The sequence below is a fragment of the Pelophylax lessonae genome, assembly GCF_965119305.1.
Source record: "Pelophylax lessonae genome assembly, chromosome: 2".
NCBI classification, from domain to species: domain Eukaryota; kingdom Metazoa; phylum Chordata; class Amphibia; order Anura; family Ranidae; genus Pelophylax; species Pelophylax lessonae.
In genome coordinates, this window is record NC_138769.1 from 259007575 (window position 1) to 259034698 (window position 27124).

Sequence of the window (27124 nt, forward strand, 5' to 3'; positions counted from 1 at the left end):
GATTATTGCACAGGTATGCCTTAGGCTGGCCACAATAAAAGGCCACTCTAAAATGTGCAATTTTCTCACACAGCACAGTGCCACAGATGTTGCACGTTTTGAGGGAGCGTGCAATTGGCATGCTGACTGCAGGAATGTCCACCAGAGCTTTTGCCTGTAAATTGAATGTTCATTTCTCTACAATAAGACGTCTCCAAAGGTGTTTCAGAGAAATTGGCAGTACATCCAACCGGCCTCACAACCGCAGACCACGTGTAACCACACCAGCCCAGGACCTCCACGATCATCTGAGACCAGCCCCCCGGAACAGCTGCTGCAACAATCAGTTTGCATAACCAAAGAATTTCTGCACAAACTGTTAAGAGACCGTCACAGGGAAGCTCATCTGCATGCTCATTGTCCTCATCGGGGTCTCGACCTGACTGCAGTTCGTCGTCGTAACCGACTTAAGTGAGCAAATGCTCACATTCGATGGCATCTGCCACTTTGGAGAGGTGTTCTCTTCATGGATAAATCCCAGTTTTCACTGTACAGGGAAGATGGCAAACAGCATGTATGGCGTTGTGTGGATGAGCGGTTTGCTGATGTCAATGTTGTGAATAGTGTGGCCCATTGTAGCGGTGGGGTTATGGTATGGGCAGGCATATGTTATGGATAACGAACACAGGTGCATTTTATTGATGGCGTTTGATTTTGAATGCATAGAGATACTGTGACGAGATCTTAAGGCCCATTGTTGTGCCATTCATCCATGACTATCATCTCATGTTGCAGCATGATAATGCAACAATAATGTAGCAATAATGCAGCCTCATGTTGCAAGGATCTGTACACAATTCCTGGAAGCTGAAAACATCCCAGTTCTTGCATGGCCAGCATACTCACTAGACATGTCACCCACTGAGCATGTTTGGTATGCATTGGATCGGTGTATACGACAGCGCGTTCAGGTCTGGCCAATATCCAACTTTGCAGAGCCATTGAAGAGGAGTGGACCAACATTCCACAGGTCACATAAACAACCTGATCAACTCTATGCGAAGGAGATGTGTTGCACTGGGTGAGGCAGTATCTGGTTATCTATCATTTTAGAGTGGCTATTCTTTGTGGCCAGCCTAAGGCACACCTGTGCAATAATCATGCTGTCTAATCAGCATTTTGATATGCCATGCCTGTGAGGTGGATGGATTATGGCAAAGGAGAAGTGCTCAATAACACAGATTTGTGAATATTTGAGAGAATTTTTTTATTTGTGTACATAGAAAAAGTCTCAGGATCTTTGAGTTCAGCTAATGAAAAATGGGGCAAAAACAAAAGTGTTGCGTTTATAATTTTGTTCAGTGTATATGCTTTTTTTTTTTTGCTTCACTTACAGTAATTACTATCAAGTTGCCTAGTGACAGTATATACTAGTGATTACACCTTCTCTTTAGAAGACATGAGGGTCCCCAGATGTCTTCACTTTCTGCAGAAAAAAGAATTAAGTAAATTATTCTGCTCATATTTTGCCTTTGCCGATTCCTCCTTTCCCCATTATCAATGTGCTTATGAAATGTTTAAAACTATCATTTTGACTACATACCTTATTTTAGACCCAATGACATAATGGGTCTCTGTGGTTTTGATATGTAATGCAGACAGAGCATGGCTGGTGGGAAGGGCCATCAGAATTCTGTAGCTTACCTAAAATATCATAGCACCTTGCCTTTATACTCCTCCCAAGAGCCCAAAGCCCTGATGCAAGTAGTGACCTGGCTCCTGGGGGGAAATATAGACAAATATCAAAATTTGATGGGTGGGTGTCAGCCAGCAGAAGTGGGCATTCTTACACATGTGATGCTGACCCATCATGAATAAAAACTGAAATCCAATGAATGAAAGAGTCAGGCCAGGAAAGGAAAGGGTAGGGAGGAAAGAGATGATGATGGGTGTCCTCCAGCCAGTAAATGAAGCAGACTCTGACTTACTGAAGCTCCTTTTGCAACTGTAAGAAGATTGCTGTGCAGTGAAATCCATTTTAGTACAGACAAAAGTCTGTACAACCATGCAAGTCTTAATTTAGGCTGTAAGTACTCTTAAATCAAATATGTACATTACCAATTTTCTTTAACCACTTGTCACCGGCCCACTATCAAATGACGGCGGTGCAGTGCGGCTCTCGCTCTGGGATGCCGTCATATGACGGCACATTAGAACAACCTCTCTCACACGCAGTGCGGCGATTGTGGCCGTGCCGTGTTGTTAGGACACGGCCCGACCCCAATCTTGGTAAAGAGCCAATGACATGGCTCTTTACCCATGTGATCGGGTTTGTCCAATCACAGCCGGCCAAATGTAAATGAGGAAGTGACGTTTATCGGCTCTCCTCGCCTCACACTGTCAGAGTGTGTGGCGAGGAGAGCCGATTAGCGGCTCCTCCTCAAAGGGGAGCATAGGAAAAGTAATCAGGGCACTGATCATCAGGGCACTGATCATCAGTGCCCTGATTACAGAAAATTAAAAAAAACTTGCCCATAAGTCCCCCCAACCCATGCCCATCAGTGCTCACCATCAGTGCCCATAGTGCTGCCAGTCAGTGCCCATCAGCATGGCATATTAGTACCTCTTCATGAGTGCCACCTCATCAGTGCCACCTCATCAGCGCACATCAGTGAAGGAGAAAAATTACTTTGTTTCAAAATCTTCTGTCTTTTTTCTTTTTTTTTTTTGTAAGAAATAAAAAACCCAGCAGTGATTAAATACCACCAAAAGAAAGCTCTATTTGTGTGAAAAAAATGATAAAAAATTTCATTTGAGCACAGTGTACCATGACTGCACAATTGTCATTCAAAATGTGACAGCGTTAAAAGCTGAAAATTGGCTTGGGCAGGAAGGGGGTGAAAGTGCCCTGTATTGAAGTGGTTAATGATTTTGAGACCACAAAATTATGTTGTAAAATGCAGTAACTAGGCACGATGTTCCACACCCGGTGGACCTGCCCAAAAGTAAGGAGATTTTAAATCCATACCTAGAATTTTATCTACTCGCTTACCCAGGTGAACCTCATCAAGTCCCCATTAGAGACGCTGCTGGGGCGTCCGGTGGAGGAGACTCCCGGACACAAAATACGGCTCATACCAATTATCTTTCTGGCAGCTAGAATTGCCATCTCTGAAGACATCACTTCCGGTGACAAAACACGCAAGATTGGAATGCACGCAGTAAAGTCAATAGACAGGGTTGGAACGCATACCGGAAGCAGATTTGCGTTCCAGTCTCTAGATCAGCGGTTCCCCATGGGTTTTAGCGGAACGCTATACTGAATGCAGCATTTGTTATCGAGTACCACTGTATATCTGTTATCTGCTATTATGTGGCTTATCTTTATCCAAAATAGCTTAATTATCCAAATTATTTATTTTTCCAATCTACCTTCCTTTCTCCCCCCTTTCTCCCCCAAGGCTATTTGGCCATGTGCAGTATTACATAGTACATTTCAAGCCCATTCCTATACTCTGGGGATGTGCTGTGGGCTGAGGATGACAGGGATGCTGTTTCTCCCTATTGGCCCCCCCATTCACAGGGCCCTAGTAGAGGGGTTGATTATTTTTCAGAACACCACAGCATCATCCCCATTCCTACCCACTGCGACATGCTATTGGTGGTAGAGATGAAACATGACTGGGCCGGAGAGGGTATATTCTGACTGTGAATCGGTCTGGACTCTCGTGATTTGCGTGCAGAGAATAGTTCATATTGACAATATGTTGTTTCTTTATGTCAAGAATTTTTGTATTCTGATATACAACTAATGTACATTATTTGCAATCAATATACCTGTTGAGTTTTACTTTTTTACCAAAAACTTTCAATAAGAGCTATTGAAAAAGAAATGCAGTAACTAAAGTACTTTGTGACACCTGAAAATATATGATTAATTGGTAAACTTAAAACCTTTTGTGGAAATGAAAATACCATGTAAAAATTACATGTACTTACCAACACACCTAGGGGCATCAGAACTCCAATTTCCATTAGCGGTGCAAAATATAGAAGGTTGTCCTAGGAGTGCAAATTCTATACCCTTGCACTGGTATTTTACACTGTCTTGGTATACATAATCTTCGTTTTCAGGGCTAAATGATCCATCTGTAATAGCATATGGAGGCTCACAACTCTGAACTGCAGAAACAAAAGAAAAATTGAAAATGAGATGTCTGCAAAATAAGTATTTCAAGTACATCGAAAGTCAAAACGTCTTTCGTTTTAATGAGCTTTTGCTATCATGGAAGGGTAAAACCCCTGTCAGTTTGATTGGTTGTGTATCCCCCACAGGAAAGAATAATTCCCTGGTTCTGGAGACCTTAAACAGAAACTGAGTGGAAATCTATCTAAAGTGAGACTAAAGCTGGCCATAAATTGATCAAAATTGAGCTGGCTTAGCAGGGACCAGCCAAATTTCAATGCACATGTGACTGCTCTGGCTCAACAGAAGTAGATCTAACCATCCACTTCTGTCAAATGGGCTTTTTGGAAAAAATGTTATGATCAGCAGCAGCACCCAATGGGATTCAGTAGCCGATCAGTATATTCTGAACAGAGAGCCTCCATTGTCAGAATACAATGTCTCAGCGGGGAGGATTCCTCCATCCACCTCCTCAAATCCTGTCCTAGTGACAACAGTTATGTTTTGGACTTCCCCCACCTTTCTGATCTGGTGGCGTTTGCCACCAGTGCAAAGAGGGTGAATCTCCCCCACTAAGACACATGCAAAAAAAAAAGAAAAAATACATGGGTTTTTACTCTTCCCCACTATACCCAATTTAGCATCCAGTTCATATAAAAAATAAGGTATCTTTTATGCAAATGCAGTATTTCTCTTACATCCTCCAACAGTCGCCGCCACCTCTAAGTCATCACTATTGGGTATTGACTTCCGCTCCGCAGGAGTAGCTAGGCATAAGACTTAGTCAAAAGAACAAAAGCATTTGCATAGACACACCCTTGGGGGCTGTCCCACTGGTCAATACCCCCCTGCATTGATCACTCCCAACTCAGTTTGTTTCTGCCTGGCGTCAGTCTCAGCTTTTCTAATCTTTTTTATTTGATTTTCTTTGAAAATGTCAGTTTTTTCTTTGATTTACTAACTGTTTATTTTGTCAGCTTTAGTTTTAGTTGACTCTTCGGATGAAGATGGATTCTTGCGGAGCTGGGATTCGGACTGACCTCCCTGGTTCTCCAGGGCAGAGGGTCAGAGGGACCCCCAGCCCGCCATCAAGCGTTCAGCCATGTGTTCGTCCTGGCATTATGAACGACCCATCCCTGCTCGCAGCAGGGATGCAGACTGTGAGGTGGCTACCTCATTGGACACATCTGCGGTGCTGCAGTGTCCTGTCCTTGGCTAACGGCATTCCCAGTCAGATGAGGACAGCGGCTTTCCATTCATAGAGGCACCCCATGCCATCTGGTACAGGTAAGTACTTCTGTGTGGGGCCTCTGTCTGGTGTGGCAGTCCTGTGTTGCTGTGTGTTCCCCATGTCTGTGCCTGTGTGGGGCTCCCTGATGCGATCCCTGCGGGGGTCTCTTGTACATGCGCTGCGGTACGGTGTGTTTTTGGGGGCCCCTTCCCCTGTGTCACTTCGGTGTTTTTGGGGGTGCAGACTGTGTGTGTGGCGGCCGCAGCGGGGAAAAACTGCACGGACCGCCATTTTTAGTATGGGCAAGCATGTCTGACTTCACTGTGGGCTACATGCTGTTTTGGCACCATCCGGCGCCATCTTGCGTGTGGCAGAACGATCGTTCCGAGCACATGTTCGGCGGCCATTGTGCAGGAGCCTCCCATTCAGTTCTATGGGCAGCCATTTTCTTGCAGCTTATAGTTCAGCCTCTGATGACCTCACTTCCTTTTCCTCTGAAGCAGCGATCGATGTGGTAACACTCTGTGGGGGCTCTGCAGACTGTCTCTTCCATAACTCTGTTTTTTCCTTCCTGGCTCAGTTTCTTCTCCTTTTGGGGGTCTTTGGTCACTGTACATATAGCGGTGGGCTGCGCACTCCGCAGCGATTTTAAAGGGCCAGTACCTTTTATTGCACTGTTGTTTTCTAACTTGGGCAATGGAATCTCAGGACAGCAAATTCCCTCCAGCCCTAGTGGGGGACCCCAGTCCCGCTGGGGCCCCTGTTATACCTGATTTGGCCGCCGTAGTGGCGTCTTTAGTGTCCAAAATGGAGGTGCTGATGGCTGAACGTGCTGCTCGGAAAAGGCCCATATTATCTATCTCCTCTGATTCAGATGGTGATGTGGCTGCTGCGGCGGGCGTGCCCTTTTCAGGGTCTCGCTCATCCCTGGATCCTCTGGGGTCTAAGGGGGAGGCGGAGGTGGAGGGGGTTGAGGTTTCTCCCCCGGGGGTCGCCTGAGGACACGCGACCATGGATGAGTTGATTTCTTCTGTGAAAGAAACACTACACTTGGAGGATGAGCCCAGTCCTCCGGGCGTTGTGTTCTCTTTTGGTGCACACAGGACCTGCAAGTCGGTGCAGGTTTTTCCCTGCCCCGCTGAGTTTCATTACACTGTGAATGAACTGTGGCGCACTTTAAAACGTCCATTCATGGTACCTAGTCGTTTTAAGTTGCTTTATTCCTTTGCGCCGGCTACGGAATCGCGATGGTGTGTGCCTCCACAGGTGGATCACACTGTGGCCGTGTTAAACAAGGCTACCTTGATTCCTACTGAGGAGACCCGGTCTTTCGGGATCCCACGGACAGAAGGTTGGAGTCTCTAGCCCACCATTCCTACACGGGGGCGGGTTCCTTGCTCAAACCTGTTTACGCATCCGTTCTGGTGGCTCAGCCGGTGGCTGATTGGACTAAGGTGCTTAGACGCAACCTCGCATCTGATTCTGCCCCGCCTGCCACGCTGGCTATGGTGGACCAAATTCACCAAGGAGTCATGTATTTGTGCGATGCGGCCTTAAATGAGGCCCCTTTGGTAGCACGCCTATCTAGTGCTGCAGTGCTTAACCGTCGATTGATCTGGCTGAAGAGCTGGTCGGCTGACCAGACGTCACGGAAAACAGTTGCTGATTTTCCCTATGCAGGTTCTCGCCTTTTTGGGGAGGCGTTGGATACCTTGGTAAAAGGCGTCACGGGGGGCAAGAGCACCATGCTGCCCCAGAACCTGAAGAACAAGTCCTTTCGTGGCAAGCGGGGTTCCGCCCCTTGACCCAATCAAGGGTCCTTTCGTGCCTTTAGGAATCAAACCAAGGGCAAGCCCTTCAAGGTAGCCAGAAGAAGCCATGGGCAGGCAAGCAAAAGTCCGGCAATGCCGGTGCGGCAGGTCAATCCGCCTATGCCTGAAGGGGCGCCTTCACCCATTTCTGGGGTGGGGGAACGTTTGCACGGTTTCCTCCAACCTTGGCTGCTCCGAATTCCGGACAGGTGGGTTCAGGAAATCATTCGATCAGGGTACAAGATCGAATTCCTTTCCCGGCCGGCGGACAGATTTCTTCCCTCAAATCTTCATTTGACCCCAGGGCGCCTGCCGGATCTGCATCAAGCGGTGCAGGACCTCCTCGCCCAGGGGGTGATTGTCCCGGTGCCTCATTGGGACCGGTTTCAAGGTTTTTATTCCAATCTGTTCACTGTGCCCAGAAAGGAGGGCAAGGTGCGTCCTATTCTGGACCTGAAAGGGCTGAACCGCTTTGTGCGCGTTCGGAAGTTCCGTATGGAATCTCTCCGCTCGGTGGTGGCCTCCCTGAGCCCAGGGGAATTCCTGGCCTCTATAGACCTGAAGGATGCGCACCTGCATATCCCCATTTTCGAGGGTCACCAGAGGTACCTTCGGTTCGCGATTGCGGAGGACCACTATCAGTTTGTGGCGTTACCTTTCGGGCTCGCTTCGGCTCCAAGGGTCTTTACCAAAGTGTTGACGCCTGTTCTGGGCCTGCTAAGGGCACAGGGCATTGCGGTCTTGGGGTATCTGGACGATCTCCTCTTAAGATCGAGTGTCAGCCAGAACCTACTGCGTGATCTGTCCACCACGGTACAGATGCTTCAGGAGTTCGGATGGACCATCAACATACAGAAGTCGAATTTGTTTCCTTCGGTTCGCCTTCCCTATCTGGGAATGATCCTGGACTCTGCTCAGGCAAAGGTGTTCTTGCCGGAGGACAAGCTCCGGACCTTACAGGACGAGATCAGGTCCCTCAGGGACCATCCATCCTCGTCACTCAGGACCTGCATGCGGTCCCTAGGGTTGATGGTATCGGCCTTTGAGGCGATACCCTTTGCTCAGTTTCACACACGGTCTCTTCAAGCAGAGATCCTGGCCAGGTGGGACAGATTACCTCAGTCCTTGGATCTGAGTGTCTCATTGAGTCGCCGGACCAGAATGGATCCTCTGTGGTGGCTCCAGTCCCCGGCAGTGTCAGAAGGCAAATCCTTCCGTCCGTTACTGTGGCCGGTGATTACCACGGATGCCAACCTGTCTGCCCAGGGCACTTGGGTCGGAGGAGGAATCCTCCCTTCCGATCAACATATTGGAATTGAGAGCGATTGAGCTCTGTCTCTTCCAGTGGTCGGATCGACTTCGGGGCCTTCCTGTTCGGGTACAGACGGACAATGCTACCGCGGTGGCTTACATCAACCACCAAGGGGGCACCAGGAGTGCCCCCTTGGTGGCCCGGGAGGTGACCGACATTCTGTTTTGGGCCGAGACTCATGTCCTGGCGATTTCAGCAGTTCACATTCCGGGTGTGGAGAATTGGCAGGCCGACTATCTGAGCCGCCAGACCCTGGACCAGGGGGAATGGTCCCTACACCAGGAGGTCTTCCACATGCTGTGTGCGAAGTGGGGATCCCCGGACGTGGATCTGTTCGTGTCTCGGCTAAACCACAAGGTGGAAAGATTCGTGGCAAGAACGTGCGATAATCTGGCAGACGTCTCGGATGCGTTGGTGGCCCCTAGGCATCAGTATCATCTGATGTATGCCTTTCCTTCGATTCAGTTGTTGTCCAGGTTCTTTCGCAGGTTAGCCTCGGAACCGCACTTGGTGATTCTGGTAGCGCCGGACTGGCCGCGCCGGTCCTGGTACGCCGACGTTGTACACCTGGCAGTGGCGCCTCCTTGGCGGCTGCCAATGCGGGAAGATCTACTGTCTCAGGGACCGATCTTCCATCCTGCTTTACAGTCGCTGGCTTTAACGGCCTGGTTGTTGAGACCCGGGTCCTGAGAGACAGGGGTCTCTCCCCAGAGGTCATTCCTACTCTAATCAAGGCTAGGAAAGCCTCGTCTGGAAATTTTACAAAAATTCCGTTATTGTATTATTGCATTGCATTGAGAACAGATATCCCAGATCAATTTTATTTTATTGCATTAAACAATTTTTATTTTGATACTTCATTTTTTGCAAAGGAAGAGTGCTAAATGGGTTAGTATACCTTTACAAAAAAAAAACCTGCCTATGCAGGGAAGGGGCACCTGTAAATAAAACCAAATCCAGATTTGACCTAAAATATATAATGCCCTTGCCATAGTTGTAGGCCATTTATGTACATTCTAGGCAAAACATTCACAAAAATGACATCATCCCATCCTGCCTTGTTGCTAGGACGTTGCTAAAATACTCCCAGTTATTTGAAAAACTTTTGCATGTGCCCCCCCCCCCCCCCCGATGCAGTAACCCTGAGCTCCGCAAGAATAGATAGCAGACCACACATGTGATAATAGGAGTGACCAGTAACAACTGAGAGTGTTTTAGGAACAAGGCAAGATGGGATAATGCCATCAGAGTTTTTTGGCCCAAATCAGGAGGTATGTATATTACCTACACCTATAGCAAGGGAATTATTCAACTATATATTTAAAGCTGCTCAGTTTGTTTCATCTACAGATGCCCCTTACCTGTTCAGGCAGATATTTAGGTAAAAGTGAACTAACCATCCTCTCTAAGAGCTAGGAGTTTTTAAACTCTTAACGGAGAAAAAGCATAAAGTACATACAACAAGGCACTCAACAGGAGCACCAACAGAGAAAATAAAATACAAAGTGAAACGGTACATCTAAATCACTAAGGCATACATTAAAGAGAATTCCATGGGATACTTTGCTTATTGTTTTGTTTTCTTAGAAGTCAAGCAGTATACTGCAGTCCAGCACGGCGTAAGGCAAATAAAGATAATATAACAACAATGCAGGGAACAGGATACACAAAAAGATCCAGTCTCATACAGCTAAGCCTAAGTAGTAGAGTTGGTAAGATCAGAGGAGCACCATGCCCCTCAGACTTTTATCATACTTGGCTGGGCAACCTCTATGTTCAAACACGAGTTTTTCATATGGCAATACCTGATTAACCAACTGTAACCACATACGTATTGAAGGAGCGGGTTGAGGGCAACTTGAGGGCAACGGCCTTACGTGCCATAAACAAAGACTCCTGTAACAAGGTCCTAGCATGTCTCGGCCGCTGTTCTTCGTCCAGTACTCCCAGAAAACACACCATGGGGGTGCACGGTACCGTATTAGACAGGACCGAAGAGTGAACCTCAGTCACCCTCCGCCAGTACCGCGCAATTACTGGACACTGCCAAATGACATGCGCAAAGTTTGCACGCTGGTAAGTACACCTGGTGCATGCAGGGGTCGGGAGTCTATGCGTGGCACGCAACCGTACCGTAGTCGGATAAGATTGGTTTAACATATAGAGAAGGATCAGTCTGTTGTTGAAAGCCGAAGTAACCGAGAGGTGCGTCAAACAGGCCTCCTCCCAGTCCTCGTCCGACAAATCAGGGATGAGTTGTTGCCACTTGTTACGCACTACCAGTGGGTTACTATTAACAGTGGCCGATAGTAGATGCAAATAAATCGTGGAGATAAGGCCCCTGGGTCCCTGAGAGTGCAAAATACCAATTAGTAGATAATCAGAGAGAATAACCTCATTTGATCCGAACTGGGAGTGGAGTGCATGACGAAGCTGGAGATACAGTGCCTTGCGAAAGTATTCGGCCCCCTTGAATTTTGCGACCTTTTGCCACATTTCAGGCTTCAAACATAAAGATATAAAACTGTAATTTTTTGTGAAGAATCAACAACAAGTGGGACACAATCATGAAGTGGAACGAAATTTATTGGACATTTCAAACTTTGTTAACATATAAAAAAACAGAAAAATTGGGCGTGCAAAATTATTCAGCCCCTTTACTTTTAGTGCAGCAATCTCTCCAGAAGTTCAGTGAGGATCTCTGAATGATCCAATGTTGACCTAAATGACTAATGATGATAAATAGAATCCACCTGTGTGTAATCAAGTCTCTGTATAAATGCACCTGCACTGTGATAGTCTCAGAGGTCCGTTTAAAGCGCAGAGAGCATCATGAAGAACAAGGAACACACCAGGCAGGTCCGAGATACTGTTGTGGAGAAGTTTAAAGCCGGATTTGGATACAAAAAGATTTCCCAAGCTTTAAACATCCCAAGGAGCACTGTGCAAGCGATAATATTGAAATGGAAGGAGTATCAGACCACTGCAAATCTACGAAGACCTGGCCGTCCCTCTAAACTTTCAGCTCATAAAAGGAGAAGACTGATCAGAGATGCAGCCAAGAGGCCCATGATCACTCTGGATGAACTGCAGAGATCTACAGCTGAGATGGGAGAATCTGTCCATAGGACAACAATCAGTCATATACTGCACAAATCTGGCCTTTATGGAAGAGTGGCAAGAAGAAAGCCATTTCTTAAAGATATCCATAAAAAGAGTCATTTAAAGTTTGCCACAAGCCACCTGGGAGATACACCAAACATGTGGAAGAAGGTGCTCTGGTCAGATGAAACCAAAATCAAACTTTTTGGCAAGAATGCAAAACGTTATGTTTGGCGTAAAAGCAACACAGCTCATCTCATCCTGAACACACCATCCCCACTGTCAAACATGGTGGTGGCAGCATCGTGGTTTGGGCCTTCTTTTCTTCAGCAGGGACAGGGAAGATGGTTAAAATTGATGGGAAGATGGATGGAGCCAAATTCAGGACCAGTCTGGAAGAAAACCTGATGGAGTCTGCAAAAGACCTGAGACTGGGACGGAGAGTTGTCTTCCAACGAGACAATGATCCAAAACATAAAGCAAAATCTACAATGGAATGGTTCACAAATAAACATATCCAGGTGTTAAAATGGCCAAGTCAAAGTCCAGACCTGAATCCAATCGAGAATCTGTGGAAAGAACTGAAAACTGCTGTTCACAAACGCTCTCCATCCAACCTCACTGAGCTCGAGCTGTTTTGCAAGGAGGAATGGGCAGAAATTTCAGTCTCTCGATGTGCAAAACTGATAGAGACATACCTCAACCGACTTACAGCTGTAATCGCAGCAAAAGGTGGCGCTACAAAGTATTAACTTAAGGGGGCTGAATAATTTTGCACGCCCACTTTTTCAGTTTTTTTTTTGTTAAAAAAGTTTGAAATATCCAAAAAATTTCGTTCCACTTCATGATTGTGTCCCACTTCTTGATTCTTCACAAACAAATTACAGTTTTATATCTTTATGTTTGAAGCCTGAAATGTGGCAAAAGGTTGCAAGGTTCAAGGGGGCCGAATACTTTTGCAAGGCACTGTATGTATAATCTATACAGGACACTACTTATTTAATACTAGACATTAAGCCCGTTAAATTAACGGGCGCTAGAACATATGTGGTCAAACATTTGTAAAAACAGACTTAGCAGCACACCAACCGCTTCCAACAGTTTTGCCCGGCTGCCCGAAGTCTCTGCGCTCCAAGTCCCAATGGCTGTCCGTGGGGCACATGCGCAGTAGCGCAATCCCACGCACACAGGGACTGGACGCAGAGACACTTGTACTTTATATGTATAGATTATTTAGTATACTTAGAACAGAAGGAGCTATATATATGGGGGGGGGGGGATTGTAGTGTGTTGGGGGGGAGGGGATTGTAGTGTGTTGGGGAAGGGAGGGGATTGTAGTGTATGGGGAGGGGATTGTAGTGTATGGGGAAGGGGGGAGGGATTGTAGTGTATGGGGGAGGGAGGGGATTGTAGTGTATGGGGGGGAGGGGATTGTAGTGTATGGGGGAGGGAGGGGATTGTAGTGTATGGGGGGACAGAGGGGATTGTATTGTATGGGGGGGAGATTATAGTGTATGGGGGAGGGGTTCTACAGTGCATGGGGGGATGGGTTCTACAGTGTATGGGGGAGGGAGGGGATTGAAGCGTGGGTGGGTGGCGGGAGGGAGGGGATTGTAGTGGGGGGAGGGAGGGGATTGTAGTGTGTTGGGGGGGAGGGGATTGTAGTGTGTTGGGGAAGGGAGGGGATTGTAGTGTATGGGGAGGGGATTGTAGTGTACGGGGAAGGGAGGGGATTGCAGTGTACGGGGAAGGGAGGGGATTGTAGTGTGGGGGGGGGGAGGGAGGGGATTGTAGTGTTGGGGGGAGGGAGGGGATTGTAGTGTGGGGGGGAGGGGATTGTAGTGTATGAGGGGGGAGAGAGGGAATTGTAATGTATGGGGGGAGGGGATTGTAGTGTATGGGGGGGGGTTATAGTGTATGGGGGGAGGGGATTATAGTGTATGGGGGGAGGGGATTATAGTGTATGGGGGAGGGGGGATTATAGTGTATGGGGAGGGAGGGGATTGTAGTGTATGGGGGAGGGAGGGGATTGTAGTGTGGGGGGGGACTGTAGTGTATGGGGGGGATTGTAGTGTATGGGGGAGGGAGGGGATTGTAGTGTATAGGGGGACAGAGGGGATTGTAGTGTATGGGGGGAGATTATAGTGTATGGGGGAGGGGTTCTATAGTGTATGGGGGAGGGAGGGGATTGAAGCGTGGGTGGGGGGAGGGAGGGGATTGTAGTGTGCTGGGGGGAGGGGATTGTAGTGTGTTGGGGAAGGGAGGGGATTATAGTGTATGGGGAGGGGATTGTAGTGTATGGGGAAGGGAGGGGATTGTAGTGTGGGGGGAGGGAGGGGATTGTAGTGTGGGGGGAGGGAGGGGATTGTAGTGTGGGGGGAGGGAGGGGATTGTAGTGTATGAGGGGGGGGGGAGAGAGGAAATTGTAGTGTATGGGGGGAGGGGATTGTACTGTATGGGGGGGGGGGGATTATAGTGTATGGGGGAGGGGTTCTACAGTGCATGGGGGGATGGGTTCTACAGTGTATGGGGGAGGGAGGGGATTGAAGCGTGGGTGGGTGGTGGGAGGGAGGGGATTGTAGTGGGGGGAGGGAGGGGATTGTAGTGTGTTGGGGGGGGGGGAGGGGATTGTAGTGTGTTGGGGAAGGGAGGGGATTGTAGTGTATGGGGATGGGATTGTAGTGTATGGGGAAGGGAGGGGATTGCAGTGTACGGGGAAGGGAGGGGATTGTAGTGTGGGGGGGGGAGGGAGGGGATTGTAGTGTTGGGGGGAGGGAGGGGATTGTAGTGTGGGGGGGGGGAGGGGATTGTAGTGTATGAGGGGGGAGAGAGGGAATTGTAATGTATGGGGGGAGGGGATTGTAGTGTATGGGGGGGGGGATTATAGTGTATGGGGGGAGGGGATTATAGTGTATGGGGGGAGGGGATTATAGTGTATGGGGGAGGGGGGATTATAGTGTATGGGGAGGGAGGGGATTGTAGTGTATGGGGGAGGGAGGGGATTGTAGTGTGGGGGGGGGACTGTAGTGTATGGGGGGGGATTGTAGTGTATGGGGGAGGGAGGGGATTGTAGTGTATGGGGGGGAGATTATAGTGTATGGGGGAGGGGTTCTATAGTGTATGGGGGAGGGAGGGGATTGAAGCGTGGGTGGGGGGAGGGAGGGGATTGTAGTGTGCTGGGGGGAGGGGATTGTAGTGTGTTGGGGAAGGGAGGGGATTATAGTGTATGGGGAGGGGATTGTAGTGTATGGGGAAGGGAGGGGATTGTAGTGTGGGGGAGGGAGGGGATTGTAGTGTGGGGGGAGGGAGGGGATTGTAGTGTGGGGGGGAGGGAGGGGATTGTAGTGTATGAGGGGGGGGGGAGAGAGGAAATTGTAGTGTATGGGGGGAGGGGATTGTACTGTATGGGGGGGGATTATAGTGTATGGGGGAGGGGATTATAGTGTATGGGTGAGGGGGTTATAGTGTATGGGGGAGGGGGGATTATAGTGTATGGGGAGGGGATTGTAGTGTATGGGGGAGGGAGGGGATTGTAGTGTGGGGGGGAGAGAGGGGATTGTAGTGTATGGGGGAGGGAGGGGATTGTAGTGTATGGAGGGGAGGGGATTGTAGTGTATGGGGGATTGAACGATAAATGTCGGGATGGAGATTGGTGTGGGGGAGGGGAGATGTGAGGGCGGGAAATCAGAGAGGAGGGGGGAGGGGAGCTCCTCACACACACAGAACAGTGGATCATCCAATAGGAAAAGACCCCCAAATCCACCACGTCCTCCCCTCCCGGGAAAATTGCTGTCACGGGCGAACCAATGGTAGTGGAGACCCCAAAATTGTACCGCAGGTGGCCAAGATGCTCCCCCTACAGCTGATAAAAATTTGGGGTTTCGGGGATGAAAGGGCACGGAGCAGTGACCCTGAGAACTGGGCCACCCCCGCCATAGACTCCAATGTTAAACCTGGTCACCTCGTGGTTAGGTCACGGTCCCTTTGGGGAGGGGATTGTAGCGTGGGGGGGAGGGAGGGGATTGTAGTGTATGGGGGGACGGAGAGGATTGTAGTGTATGGGGGGGGAGATTATAGTGTATGGGGGAGGGTTCTACAGTGTATGGGGGAGGGAGGGGATTGAAGCGTGGGGGGGGGGGAGTGGATTGTAGCGTGGGGGGAGGGAGGGGATTGTAGTGTGTTGGGGAAGGGAGGGGATTGTAGTGTAATGGGAGGGGATTGTAGTGTATGGGGAAGAGAGGGGATTGTAGTGTGGGGGGGAGGGAGGGGATTGTAGTGTATGGGGGGACGGAGGGGATTGTAGTGTATGGGGGGGAGATTATCGTGTATGGGGGAGGGGTTCTACAGTGTATGGGGGAGGGAGGGGATTGAATCGTGGGGGGGAGGGAGGGGATTGTAGTGTGGGGGGAGGGAGGGGATTGTAGTGGGGGGAGGGAGGGGATTTTAGTGTATGGGGAAGGGAGGGGATTGTAGTGTGGGGGGGAGGGAGGGGATTGTAGTGTGGAAGGGAGGGAGGGGATTGTAGTGTATGGGGGGGAGGGAGGGGATTGTAGTGTATGGGGGGGAGGGAGGGGATTGTAGTGTATGGGGGGACGGAGGGGATTGTAGTGTATGGGGGGGGAATTATAGTGTATGGGGGAGGGGTTCTACAGTGTATAAGGGAGGGGTTCTACAGTGTATGGGGAGGGAGAGGATTGAAGCGTGGGGGGGAGGGAGGGGATTGTAGTGGGGGGAGGGAGGGGATTGTAGTGTGTTGGGGAGGGGAGGGGATTGTAGTGTATGGGGAGGGGATTGTAGTGTGTTGTGGAAGGGAGGGGATTGTAGTGTATCGGGGAGGGAGGGGATTGTAGTGTGGGGGGGAGAGGATTGTAGTGTATGGGGGGAGGGAGGGGATTGTAGTGTATGGTGGAGGGAGGGGATTGTAGTGTGTGGGGGGACAGAGGGGATTGTAGTGTATGGGGGGGAGATTATAGTGTATGGGGGAGGGGTTCTACAGTGTATTGGGGAGGGGTTCTACAGTGTATGGGGGAGAGAGGGGATTGAAGCGTGAGGGGGAGGGAGGGGATTGTAGTGTGGGGGGAGGGAGGGGATTGTAGTGTATGGGGGAGGGAGGGGATTGTAGTGTATGGGGGAGGGAGGGGATTGTAGTGTGGGGGGGGGGGGTAGAGGGAATTGTAGTGTATGGGGGGAGGGGATTGTAGTGTATGGGGGAGGGAGGGGATTGTAGTGTATGGGGGAGGGCGGGGATTGTATTGTATGGAGGGGAGGGGATTGTAGTGTATGGGGGGTAGGGTTGCCACCTCATCCCTTTAAAACAGAACACATATTTATTACACAGGTTCTGGAGCAAATTTAATGCAGAAAAGGCACTAAGTGAATTTAATTACCACCTTAATCAGCCACAGAACCTGTGCAATTAATATGTGTTCAGTTTTAAAGGGATGAGGTGGCAACCCTAATGGGGGGGATTGAACGATAAATGTCGGGTTGGAGATTGGTGTGGGGGAGGGGAGATGTGAGGGCAGGAAATCAGAGAGGAGGGGGGAGGGGAGCTCCTCACACACACAGAACAGTGGATCATTCAATAGGAAAAGACACCCAAATACACCACCACCTCCCCTCCCGGGAAAATTGCTGTCACGGGCGAACCAAAGGTGCTGGAGACCCCAAAATTGTACCGCAGGTGGCCAAGACACTCCCCTACAGCTGAGAAAAATTTCGGGGTTCGGGGATGAAAGGGCACGGAGCAGTGACCCCGAGAACCGGGCCATGACCTAACCGCGGGGTGACCAGGTTTAACATTGGAGTCTATGGCGGGGGGAGGCCCGGTTCTCGGGGTCACTGTTCCCTGCCCTTTCATCCCTGAACCCCGAAATTTTTCTCAGCTGTAGGGGACTGACAATTTTGGGGTCTCCAGCACCTTTGGTTCGCCCGTGACAGCAATTTTCCCGCGGCGGTGTTCTCTGCATCCCAACGGCTGTTTGTTCAGCACATGCGCAGTAGCTCATTTCCGCGGACACAGGGAAAAGCAGGGAAAGCGGACGCAGGGACACTGGGGTTTTATTAATATAGATATGGCATTTTCTTTCTGAGACAAACTTGTTACTGTGTAGATTTATCTATACAGTGCATTCACAGCGCTTCACTTTTTCCACATTTTGTTATATTACAGCATTATTGCAAAATGTATTAAATTCATTATTTTCCTCATAATTCTACAAACATCACCCCATAATGACAGACAATGTGAAGGAAGTTTGAAATCTTTGCGTATTAAAAGTAAAAAATAAAAATAAAAAAACTAAAGTAAATTCATTTGATTGGACATCAGTCTTTAAGGTCTCACAGTTAACAGTGCATGTCAGAGCACAAACCAAGCCAGGAAGTCTAAGAATTTGTCTGTAGACCTCTGAGACAGGATTGTATCGAGGCACAGATCTGGGGAAGGGCACAGAAAAATGTCTGCAGCATTGAAGGTCCCAATGAGCACAGTGGCTTCCATCATCCATAAATGGAAGAAGTTTGGAACAACCAGGGCTCTTCCTAGAGTTGGCCGACCGCCCAAACTGAGTGATTGAGGGAGAAGGGCTTTAATCAAGGAGGTGACCAAGAACCAAATGGTCACTCTGACAGAGCTCCAGCATTTCTCTGTGGAGAGAAGAGAACCTTCCAGAACAACAACCATCTCTGTAGCACTCCGCCAATTAGGCCTGTATGGTAGCGTGGCCAGACGGAAGCCACTCCGTAAAAAAAAAGGCACATGACAGCCAGCCTGGAGTTTGCCAAAAGGCACCTGAAGGAGTCTCAGATAAAAATTCTCTGGTCTGATGAAACAAATATTGAACTCTTTGGCCTGAATGCCAAGCGTCATGTCTGGGGAAAAAAAAAAACAGTCACCGCCGTCACCTAGGCCAATTCCATCCCTACAGTGAAGCATGGCGGTGGCAGCATCATGCTGTGGGGATGTTTTTCAGCGGCAGGAACTGGGGGACTAGTCCGGATTGGGGGAAAGATGAATGCAGCAATGTACAGAGACATCCTTGAAGAAAACAGGCTCCAGAGCGCTCTGGACCACAGACTGGGTATGAAGGTTCATCTTACAACAGGACAACGACCCTAAGCACACAGCCAAGATAACAGACAACGACCCTAAGCACACAGCCAAGATAACAAAGGAGTGGCTACAGGATAGCTCTGTGAATGGCCCAGCCAGAGCCCAGACTTGAACCCAATTAAACATCTCTGGAGAGAACTGAAAATGACTGTGCACTGACGCTCCCCATCCAACCTGATGGAGCTCGAGAGGTCTTGCAAGGAAGAATGGGAGAAACTGCACAAAAATAGGTGTGGCAAGCTTGTAGCATCATACTCAAACACTTGAGGCTGTAATTGGTGCCAAAGGTGCTCCAACAAAAGGTTTAAGCAGAGGCTGTGCATACTTATTGTATGAACATGTGAGTTTTTTTTTTTTTAAAACCAGCTTCTTTCATGTGGTCATTATAGCTTCTTTCATGTGGTCATTATAGGGAATGGTTTGTGGAAGTTTGAGGAAAATAATTTATTGCATTTTGGAATAAGGCTGTAACATAACAAAATGTGGAAAAAGACTACTTTCCAGATGCACTGTATATATGACCACCCACTATTCATTGCCTTTAGAAGTTTCTTTTTTCAGTTCTCACTCAGGTATTTAATCTTACTCAAATCCTATCACTTCACTTGACTACGCAGGAGTCTTCGCCTCCTCTCATCACTGGCAACTATTTTCATTCATATCTACCTGGAAATACCATCCAGGTGACTCTTATATTTACAAATTTCTGTTTTACGTTACTTTTTTAACTTTCAATTTGTGTTGGAGTTGCACTTTGGGCTTCTGTTGTTTTTATCACGCTTTTGGCCAAAGTGCCCCTTTTTATAGAGTTTTTTTGTTTCCCCAGTTTCCTGAGACAACATCGGTCCCATCCCATGAGACAGCTGGGACTACTTAGGAACTGGCCTGATTCCTTTTTGTCTCCCCCCTTCACAACTCCCAAAGGGGACAGTGTAGACCATAAGGTATCTCTTTTTTCCCCCCCTTTATGCCTTTACGTTTGAAGGGTTTATGCAATTAATTGTCCAATGGAAATGTTGATCTAGCACAGATTCATGTTGGGATTTCATTTAAATTATAAGTATTTTTTACTCTGCTCGCCCAACCAAGCATGTGCCCCTCCCCCTTCTTTTTTCTTTCTCTTTCTAGTTACCTGGTTTCTGCTTTCAGATATTTAAGTGCATTTCTCTTGAGGAGGCGAGTGCTATCTCGCAAAACTGGTCAAGATTCAAATACACAAGCATATTCTCCTTGGACTACTAGTCATGCTATGATTCATGGAACTATTGATAGCCTATGTGGATTTATCTGGAAAAATGTTCTAAGAATTTAAAAATGTGAAAAAAAAAAATGGATTTTTGACTTACCGTAAAATCCTTTTCTCTCAAGTTCATTGACGGACGCAGTTCTCTGATCCATATCAGTAGGGTTATACTGCCCCCTACAGGAGTAGGACACTAGACATAAAAAAAGTTTTGGCTACACCTATGGGCAGTCCCGGAGGGAACACCCTCTCTCTTCCTGCATAGGATGTCAGTTTTGTATCAAAGCAGTGTCAGAAAGTAACACCAACCCAACTCAAAATAGAGGGGCGGGTACTGCGTCCGTCAATCAACTTAAGAGAAAAGGATTTTTATGGTCAAAAGTCAAAAATCCAGTTTTCTCTATCGTTCATTGACGGACGCAGTACCCGCCCCTCTATTTTGAGTTGTGTTGGTGTTACTTAACATAGCCGACCAGGCAACATAGAACTCATCAGAACAAAAGATGAGGCCCACCTGAAACCAACAGTAAACACCCTCAAGGAAGGCCAAAAGCCCTCCAGACAGCAGCCAGCAAAAAAAGTTGGTAAAGGTGTGAACAGACGACCAGGTAGCCGTCTTGCAACCTGAAGCACAGATGCCTGTATGGCGAAAAGCCCAGGAAGCACCAGGGGCCCGAGTAGAATGTGCCAAAACAGGGAAAGGTAGGACCCGACCCTTAATTGAATAAGCCTGCACCACCAACTGTCCGATCCATCTGGAAATAGTCGCAGCAGACGCAGGCAGCCCTGTTCTTGGGCCATCCGTGAGTACAGGGAGCGAACCTGAGTTACGAAAAGACTCCAAGTACACCTCGAGTGCCCGAACACTATCCAGAGTATGCAACGCACATTCCTTAGGATGTGGGGGCTTAGGACACAAGATGGTAATACAATCTCCTCATGCAAGTGAACACTAGAAACCACCTTCGGAGGGAAGGACGGATCCGGACGAAGTACCATTTGGCCCCATGAACAAACATATAGGGAGGACAAGACAATGTCGCCAGTGCCGACATCCTGCGCACAGAGTAAAAGCAACCAAGAAGGCCACTCTCTGTAATAAGGTAGGCAGGTGATACCCTCGATACTCGCAAATGGAGGGTCTTGAAGAACCGACTGCACCAAATCAAGGTCCCCAGTTGGTGAGGGAGGTCGCACCGGAAGAACCAAGTGTCACACCCCCTGGAAGAAGTTAAGCACCAGGGAACGGGCGGCCAACAGCCTTTGGAAGAAAATTGCCAAAGCCGAAACCTGAACCTTGACAGTACTCAAGGCCAACTTTTGATAAACTCCCCGATGAAGGAAGCCAAGATCTGGGCCACCGAGTAAGAGTGAGGCGAAGCCCAAGGAGACTCACATCACGCAATAGACGACTTTCTCGTATGATGAAAATAAAAAAATAAAAAAAAGACGCTGCCCACGCATTCAACATCCAAGCCGGCAAGCCAGCGACCATAAAGCCAGATGGGAGATTGGCCCTGGAGACAATAAATCCTCCCTGAGAGGAATTCTCCAAGGAGTGTCAGCGGCTAGCCTGACCAGGTCGGCGTACCAAGCTTGGCGAGGTCAGTCCGGAGCCACGAGAATGACCAAATTCCCTCTGCCTCGATCCTGCGAAGGATTCTTGGCAGCAACTTGAGAGGAGGAAAGGCAGACAGCAGCTGATCCTGACCTTGGACCATCCGTGAGCACTCTCATAGGACAATGCGGGCATCAGCCTTGCGTATGTGACCATGCCAAACTTCTCAGCATCGTTCATGTTGAACCTAGCAAATGTTCTTGCCTATAACAGAACCCATGGTGCCACCATTGCACCCGCCAGAGGGTCCCAGGAGCGGGCCACAACCCTGCACTATCCTGTAGATGTGACGCCAACAGGTCCAGGTCTGGAGTGCCCCCAACGAAGGCACAACTGCTGGAACACCTCCGGATGAAGGGACCATTTCCCTGCATCCAAGGCCTGTGGACTGAGGCAATCCGCCTGCCAATTTTTCCACATCTGGAAAGGGAACAGCAGAGAGCAGGAACAAGGCGCTCTGCCTAAGGAAGAATGGTCACTTCCAAGGCCGCAAGGACACCCTCGGTGCCCCTTGGTGAATGACACTTCTTTTCTCTTTCTTTTTATGGTTATTGTTTTCTGTGTTTGTTTTGGTTTGTTTTGTTTTGACTTTTGCATACTATTATTACCCTGTTGCAATGTATTGCACTTTATGGCATTTTTCCATATATTTCTTCACGATTATATGATTCCATAGCTTTGATGTATTCTTGAATAATCTATAATGTTATTGTATTATGCCTTTTGTAATATAAGAAATTGTATTTAATGATGTTATTGAAGTTTTGTTCCTGTCTCAAATGTTGATGGCCAGTCCTTCTTTTGGAGATAGTTTCCTTTTTCCTCCCCCACCCCCCCCCCCCCAGGGTGGCGTGACTATGCCCTGGTCTCCCAGCATGGGGAGACATTCGGCCATCTCCCCTGGCCGTCTTAATGCTCTACCGATTGGCTTTCTGCCTATTGGGCGGAGCATCCCCATGCTGGCGCCGTTCCGGATCTCCCCTGCCCGTAAAGTGCCGTTGCACAAGCGCGGCCATTTGCCGTGCCTGCGCACCAGGCCATCGGGTTGTCGTGGAGACTACAGATGCCGGCGGGAGGCTTCCGCCTCCCCTTCCGGGACGCAGAGGGAATCACAACATCCGCTTTGTGGATGCCACGCAACTGGGGCTGCACACCTGCCTGGAATCTTCTCATTAGGATCCCTGCACAGGTATATAAGGATCACACATTCATCAGTACCCTGATCCCTTCACATGGAGACTCCTGTATAAAGAAAAAATAGGCTTGTACATTGCTGCATGACGGGTAAGCGGGAATCACTCTTTTCCTCTCCATCTGACCCTCACTTTACTTGGTCTTCTTGTCACGCCAATCTCTCTCTGCTCCTACCACTTAACTGCACTCCAGCCCCCCTTTTTTTACTCAGTTCATAGTATTCATCTGTCATTTAAGCTTCTAGGCTGTTTTTTCATCTCTTTGGATATTTTCAATCCATCCACTGCCCGGTCAACTGCCTCAACATTGAGGCGTACACTTAACATCTTTGCCACAGTCTCCACTTTCTGCAGTTCATGTTAATCATTGCGCTTTCTTCCTTCCCACCTTTTTACCCTTCTCCTCCTTTCGCTCCCCCTCCCCCCTTTTCCTTTTTCTGCTACCCTTGGTGGGGGGAACCTATATCTCCATATTTCAAGAGGACTTTCCAGCCTCCAATATGATTTCTGGTCCCTGTTTGACATCGCCAATCTGGTAAAGATATTTCACATGCTTGTATACATCTATGTGATACTACACAAATTCTGTATTAATGTACTATAATTGTAAAATATATGTTCTCTCCAGACATCACAGATCCCCTGAGGAAGACCTTATCATATAGGTTGAAACGCGTCGGAGTTCCTGCATCTCAATGTGATGATAATTTGTGCGATTGTTACTTTTGTAACATATGTCATTTTTTGTAACCAGAGCTCATAATATACCTTTCCCCTCCGGGGATGTTTTACCTATGTTTTTTTACCTTGCTATTGACAATAAAGAAGAATTTTTTAGACAACATTACAGTCTCTTACACTCTACTCTTAGAAGTTATTGCTGCTAAAAAAACCCTGGGGGTTTGTACTTGTGTAATTCCTTCTTCCCTTGGTAAATGACATAAGCCACGGCCGAGGCGTAATCTATTGAACGTGCACCGGACAGCTGCAGGAGCCCGATTCAGTGACTTAGGCAAAGCTGAATTGCTCTCAGCTCCAGGACAGTAAACGGTAACCTGGATTCTCCTGGGACCATACTCCCGAAGCAGAGAACCTGCCGAGGACTCCCATCCCACCTGGACAGGCTTGCATCAGCATTGATAATTGTCCAGTAAAAAGGGGAAGGAGTCCAGATCAAGACTCCAAGGTCACCCGGCTCAACCGTATCCGCAAGTCTAGAGAGTTTAGATTCTAGTCCCATTCGAGAAGGATTGCCTTCTGGGGGATCCCCAAGAGGGATTGAGCGAAAGGGACCGTCTGAAAGACGACGACACCATCAGTCCCAGGACTTGCATGCAGGTCCGAAGGGACAACCATGTGGACAACCATGTGTGGGACAGTAACAGTCGAACCACAGTCTCAAGTTCCAAGAGTTTTATTCCCCGGAGGGAGAAGCACCCTGACTGAGGACGAGTCCAAAGTCAGGCCCAGATAGTCCAGTCTCATGGAAGTGACCAGGGATGATTTCTGAAGGTTCAGAACCCACCTGAATTCCTCCTGTTCTCATGGTGAGTTCCAACTTCATTGACAGCACTGTAGGGGACTCAACACGGAGAAGCAGATCAGCCAGGAAACCAGGATCAATATGCCCCGCTGCCGCAACAGCGCCAGGACCGGAGCCAACACCTGTGTGAAGACCCGAGTAGCAGAAGCGAGACCAAGGGGTAACCCCACAACCTGATAGAGATCCTTCCCCACGGCAAAAAAACAGAGAACCTGTAGGTGTCCCCGAACATAACGGGGTGTGAAGGTAGGCAGCTTGATGTCTATGGAGGCCCGGAATCCCCCTGATATAGGGAAGCAACCATCATGCGAACCGATACCATCTTGAATTATTGAACCGCACGGAAGCATCAAAGGGTCAGTAGGTCAAGCTTGTCGAACCAGAGCCTGAACTGCCCCACAGAGTGCCTGCAAGCGATCCAGGGTCAGCCATACATTGGAAGGGAAAACCTCATCGGAAAAAAAAAAAAACACGGATAGAAACTCGCTATGGCAACTGGACCGCATGACCTCCTGAACCCAGCTGCCTGGGATCAGGGTCAGCTGCAGGTCCGAGAACCGGCAAGGACACCCCCCCCCCCCCACCCCCTAGATGGGTGAGGACGCACCTTCAGGCTGAGTAGGCCTTGTCCACAGGTCTGGAAAAAAACAATCCCTTGTTTGCCAGACCAGGGTCGTTTGGAACCACCCGAGGGACAAAGAAACCGTTTGTGAGCCGAAAGGGAGGAATCCCGTCTGTGATGAAGGCCCTTACCCTTGTTAAACAAAAATAGGTTGGTTCCTATAGAGGCCTCTAGATGAGTATCATATAACGTGGAGAATCAATGGTCACTCAGCTGAAACGTAGCTAATGGGATGCCTATTGATCAAAAATAAATGCATGTAGAAGGGGAGATGAGGGGAGAGTGTCTGTAAAAGTGGTGAAGACAAGATACTTCAAGAACCACTTCACAGACCACAAACCCCAACAAAAGGATAGATCAGATATAGGCTCCAACAAATGCACTGTGCAAGCTGAGTTGTAGTGAAAATTTTATCTAACTTTTATTAAAGCACTTGTGCCTGGTGGACAAACAAGAACATACATGAACACAATACACATTAAAAATATAAAAACATGTACAAACAGTGGACAATATCACAAAGCAGACCCAACAGGTAAATCGTGAATGAGAAATGCAAATTCTGATGGTGAACTACAAAGTGAGGGCCACCTCCAATGGACTAATTACAAATTTCCTGCCGTGTTCCTAAATAGGAACTCCATGAAGAAAAAATTGAAAGGATAATATGTAGTATACCGGGTGTGTGATCACCAATGGATCAATCCGAGGAAGGGCCTCTTCAAACAATATGGATCCGGACAGTGAGGATGCAGATGATTAACCGATTACTACTGTATGGTAAGTGGATACTGGCTGAAAGATGTAGATTTCACTGGGTGGTTTTGTCCATTCAAAGCAAGGCCGATGCAATGGCAGCAGGTGAAAGATTCCTCTATGTAGGTAGAGCAGTGCCTATAGGGCGGTTGCTGATCGGTCAAGTAATTAGAATGTAAGTATATCCCAAAGGTGATGGGGAAATGGGCAAAAACGTCTTTTGTGTCACCAAGCCAAAGAATATAAATGCTTTAAAGTAAATGGGAAAAATCCATACCTCCGTGTGTAAAATTGCGGTGACCCGGCTGCTTGTGAAGGCTTCCAGCGGCGTGGTCCGGTTTAGCGCTTGCTCAAGCCAAATCTGCAGGTGGTGACAGACAAGTCCGTGGCGGACGGTCTTGCGTCACATCCGGTGTTGGCGAGCAGCGTACCCAGGGATCCGTGGCCAAGCCGGAGCACAGGGGGTCACATACACACAAGATGGAGGTGTTAGGTCATGGTGAAAAGTCCAACTGTGAAAGCTGACGCGTTTCACCGAATCATGTCGGTTTCATCGGAGCTAATTAGGAAGGAGTATTGGAGTCCTTTTTATAGTGGTTAATAATTGATAGATGTGATTCAGGTGGAAGTAATCAACCAAAGACCAGCAGGATGTATTATCCATTTCTGACCACAAGATGTCAGTATACAATTTAAACAATAAAAAGGAAAACAAAAATAACTCCCAACAGAATACCTCTGTACATTAAACATCTTAATGGCGACTGCCTTTGTATTATGCTAAATAGATAGATTGCTCATGAAGATACATTGATATAAAAGGAGAGCTATAGAGCAATGCAGTCGTAACATGTTGATGAAAAATTATAATAAAAAATGATAAAAGGTAGAGGTCTCTTAAAGCCATATTTCATCATATTGGTAAAAAAATACCTTGAGAGAAGAAGGATAGATGTATAAAGAGGTGCATTATAAACCAAAATTAAGGGATAAGGGTGTCCACGGGGTATCGGTGCCAGAGGCTATAGCATAGTCCTTTTTATATATAGAAATATGATATAGTTGGTGAAGATATAAAAGTATTGTATAAATTTTCCTGATTCCCCATAGTGTGGGGAAGACACCAAAATGCATTATCACCCAAAATACAGTAATACCAGGCCGTTTGTTCACCACGTTAATTGTAATCGGGTGACATAGAAGGCTTAAAGGAGTAGCAGCCCAGAAGCTCAATAGAAGATACACAAATTAAATAAAAGTGAATTGTCCTATAACACAGTAATATGTGTAAAAAGGCAGAGAGGATATAAATGACGAGAATTAAGTCTAAGGGGTCAGAAATGGCCTCAGACTAAATTCGACATTCAGCCCTACAGGGGCTAAAGAACCCATTTTAAATATCCAGAGTTTTTCT

The 27124-nt window shown here is 48.0% G+C and overlaps 1 protein-coding gene across 3 annotated transcripts in view; it reads right to left on the reverse strand.

Annotated features, from left to right (window-relative positions):
• The window catches only part of LOC309548571 (complement component receptor 1-like protein), a 588839-nt gene that overhangs the window by 93509 nt on the left and 468206 nt on the right, over positions 1 to 27124 (reverse strand). The window contains exon 7 of one of the 3 annotated variants that reach the window (XM_082248545.1): positions 3979 to 4161. The exons of the other annotated variants lie outside the window; for them this stretch is intronic. Coding sequence (XP_082104671.1) covers positions 3979 to 4161 — 183 coding nt within the window. The remainder of the gene's footprint in view (positions 1 to 3978; positions 4162 to 27124) is intronic. 3 annotated transcript variants of the gene reach the window in all.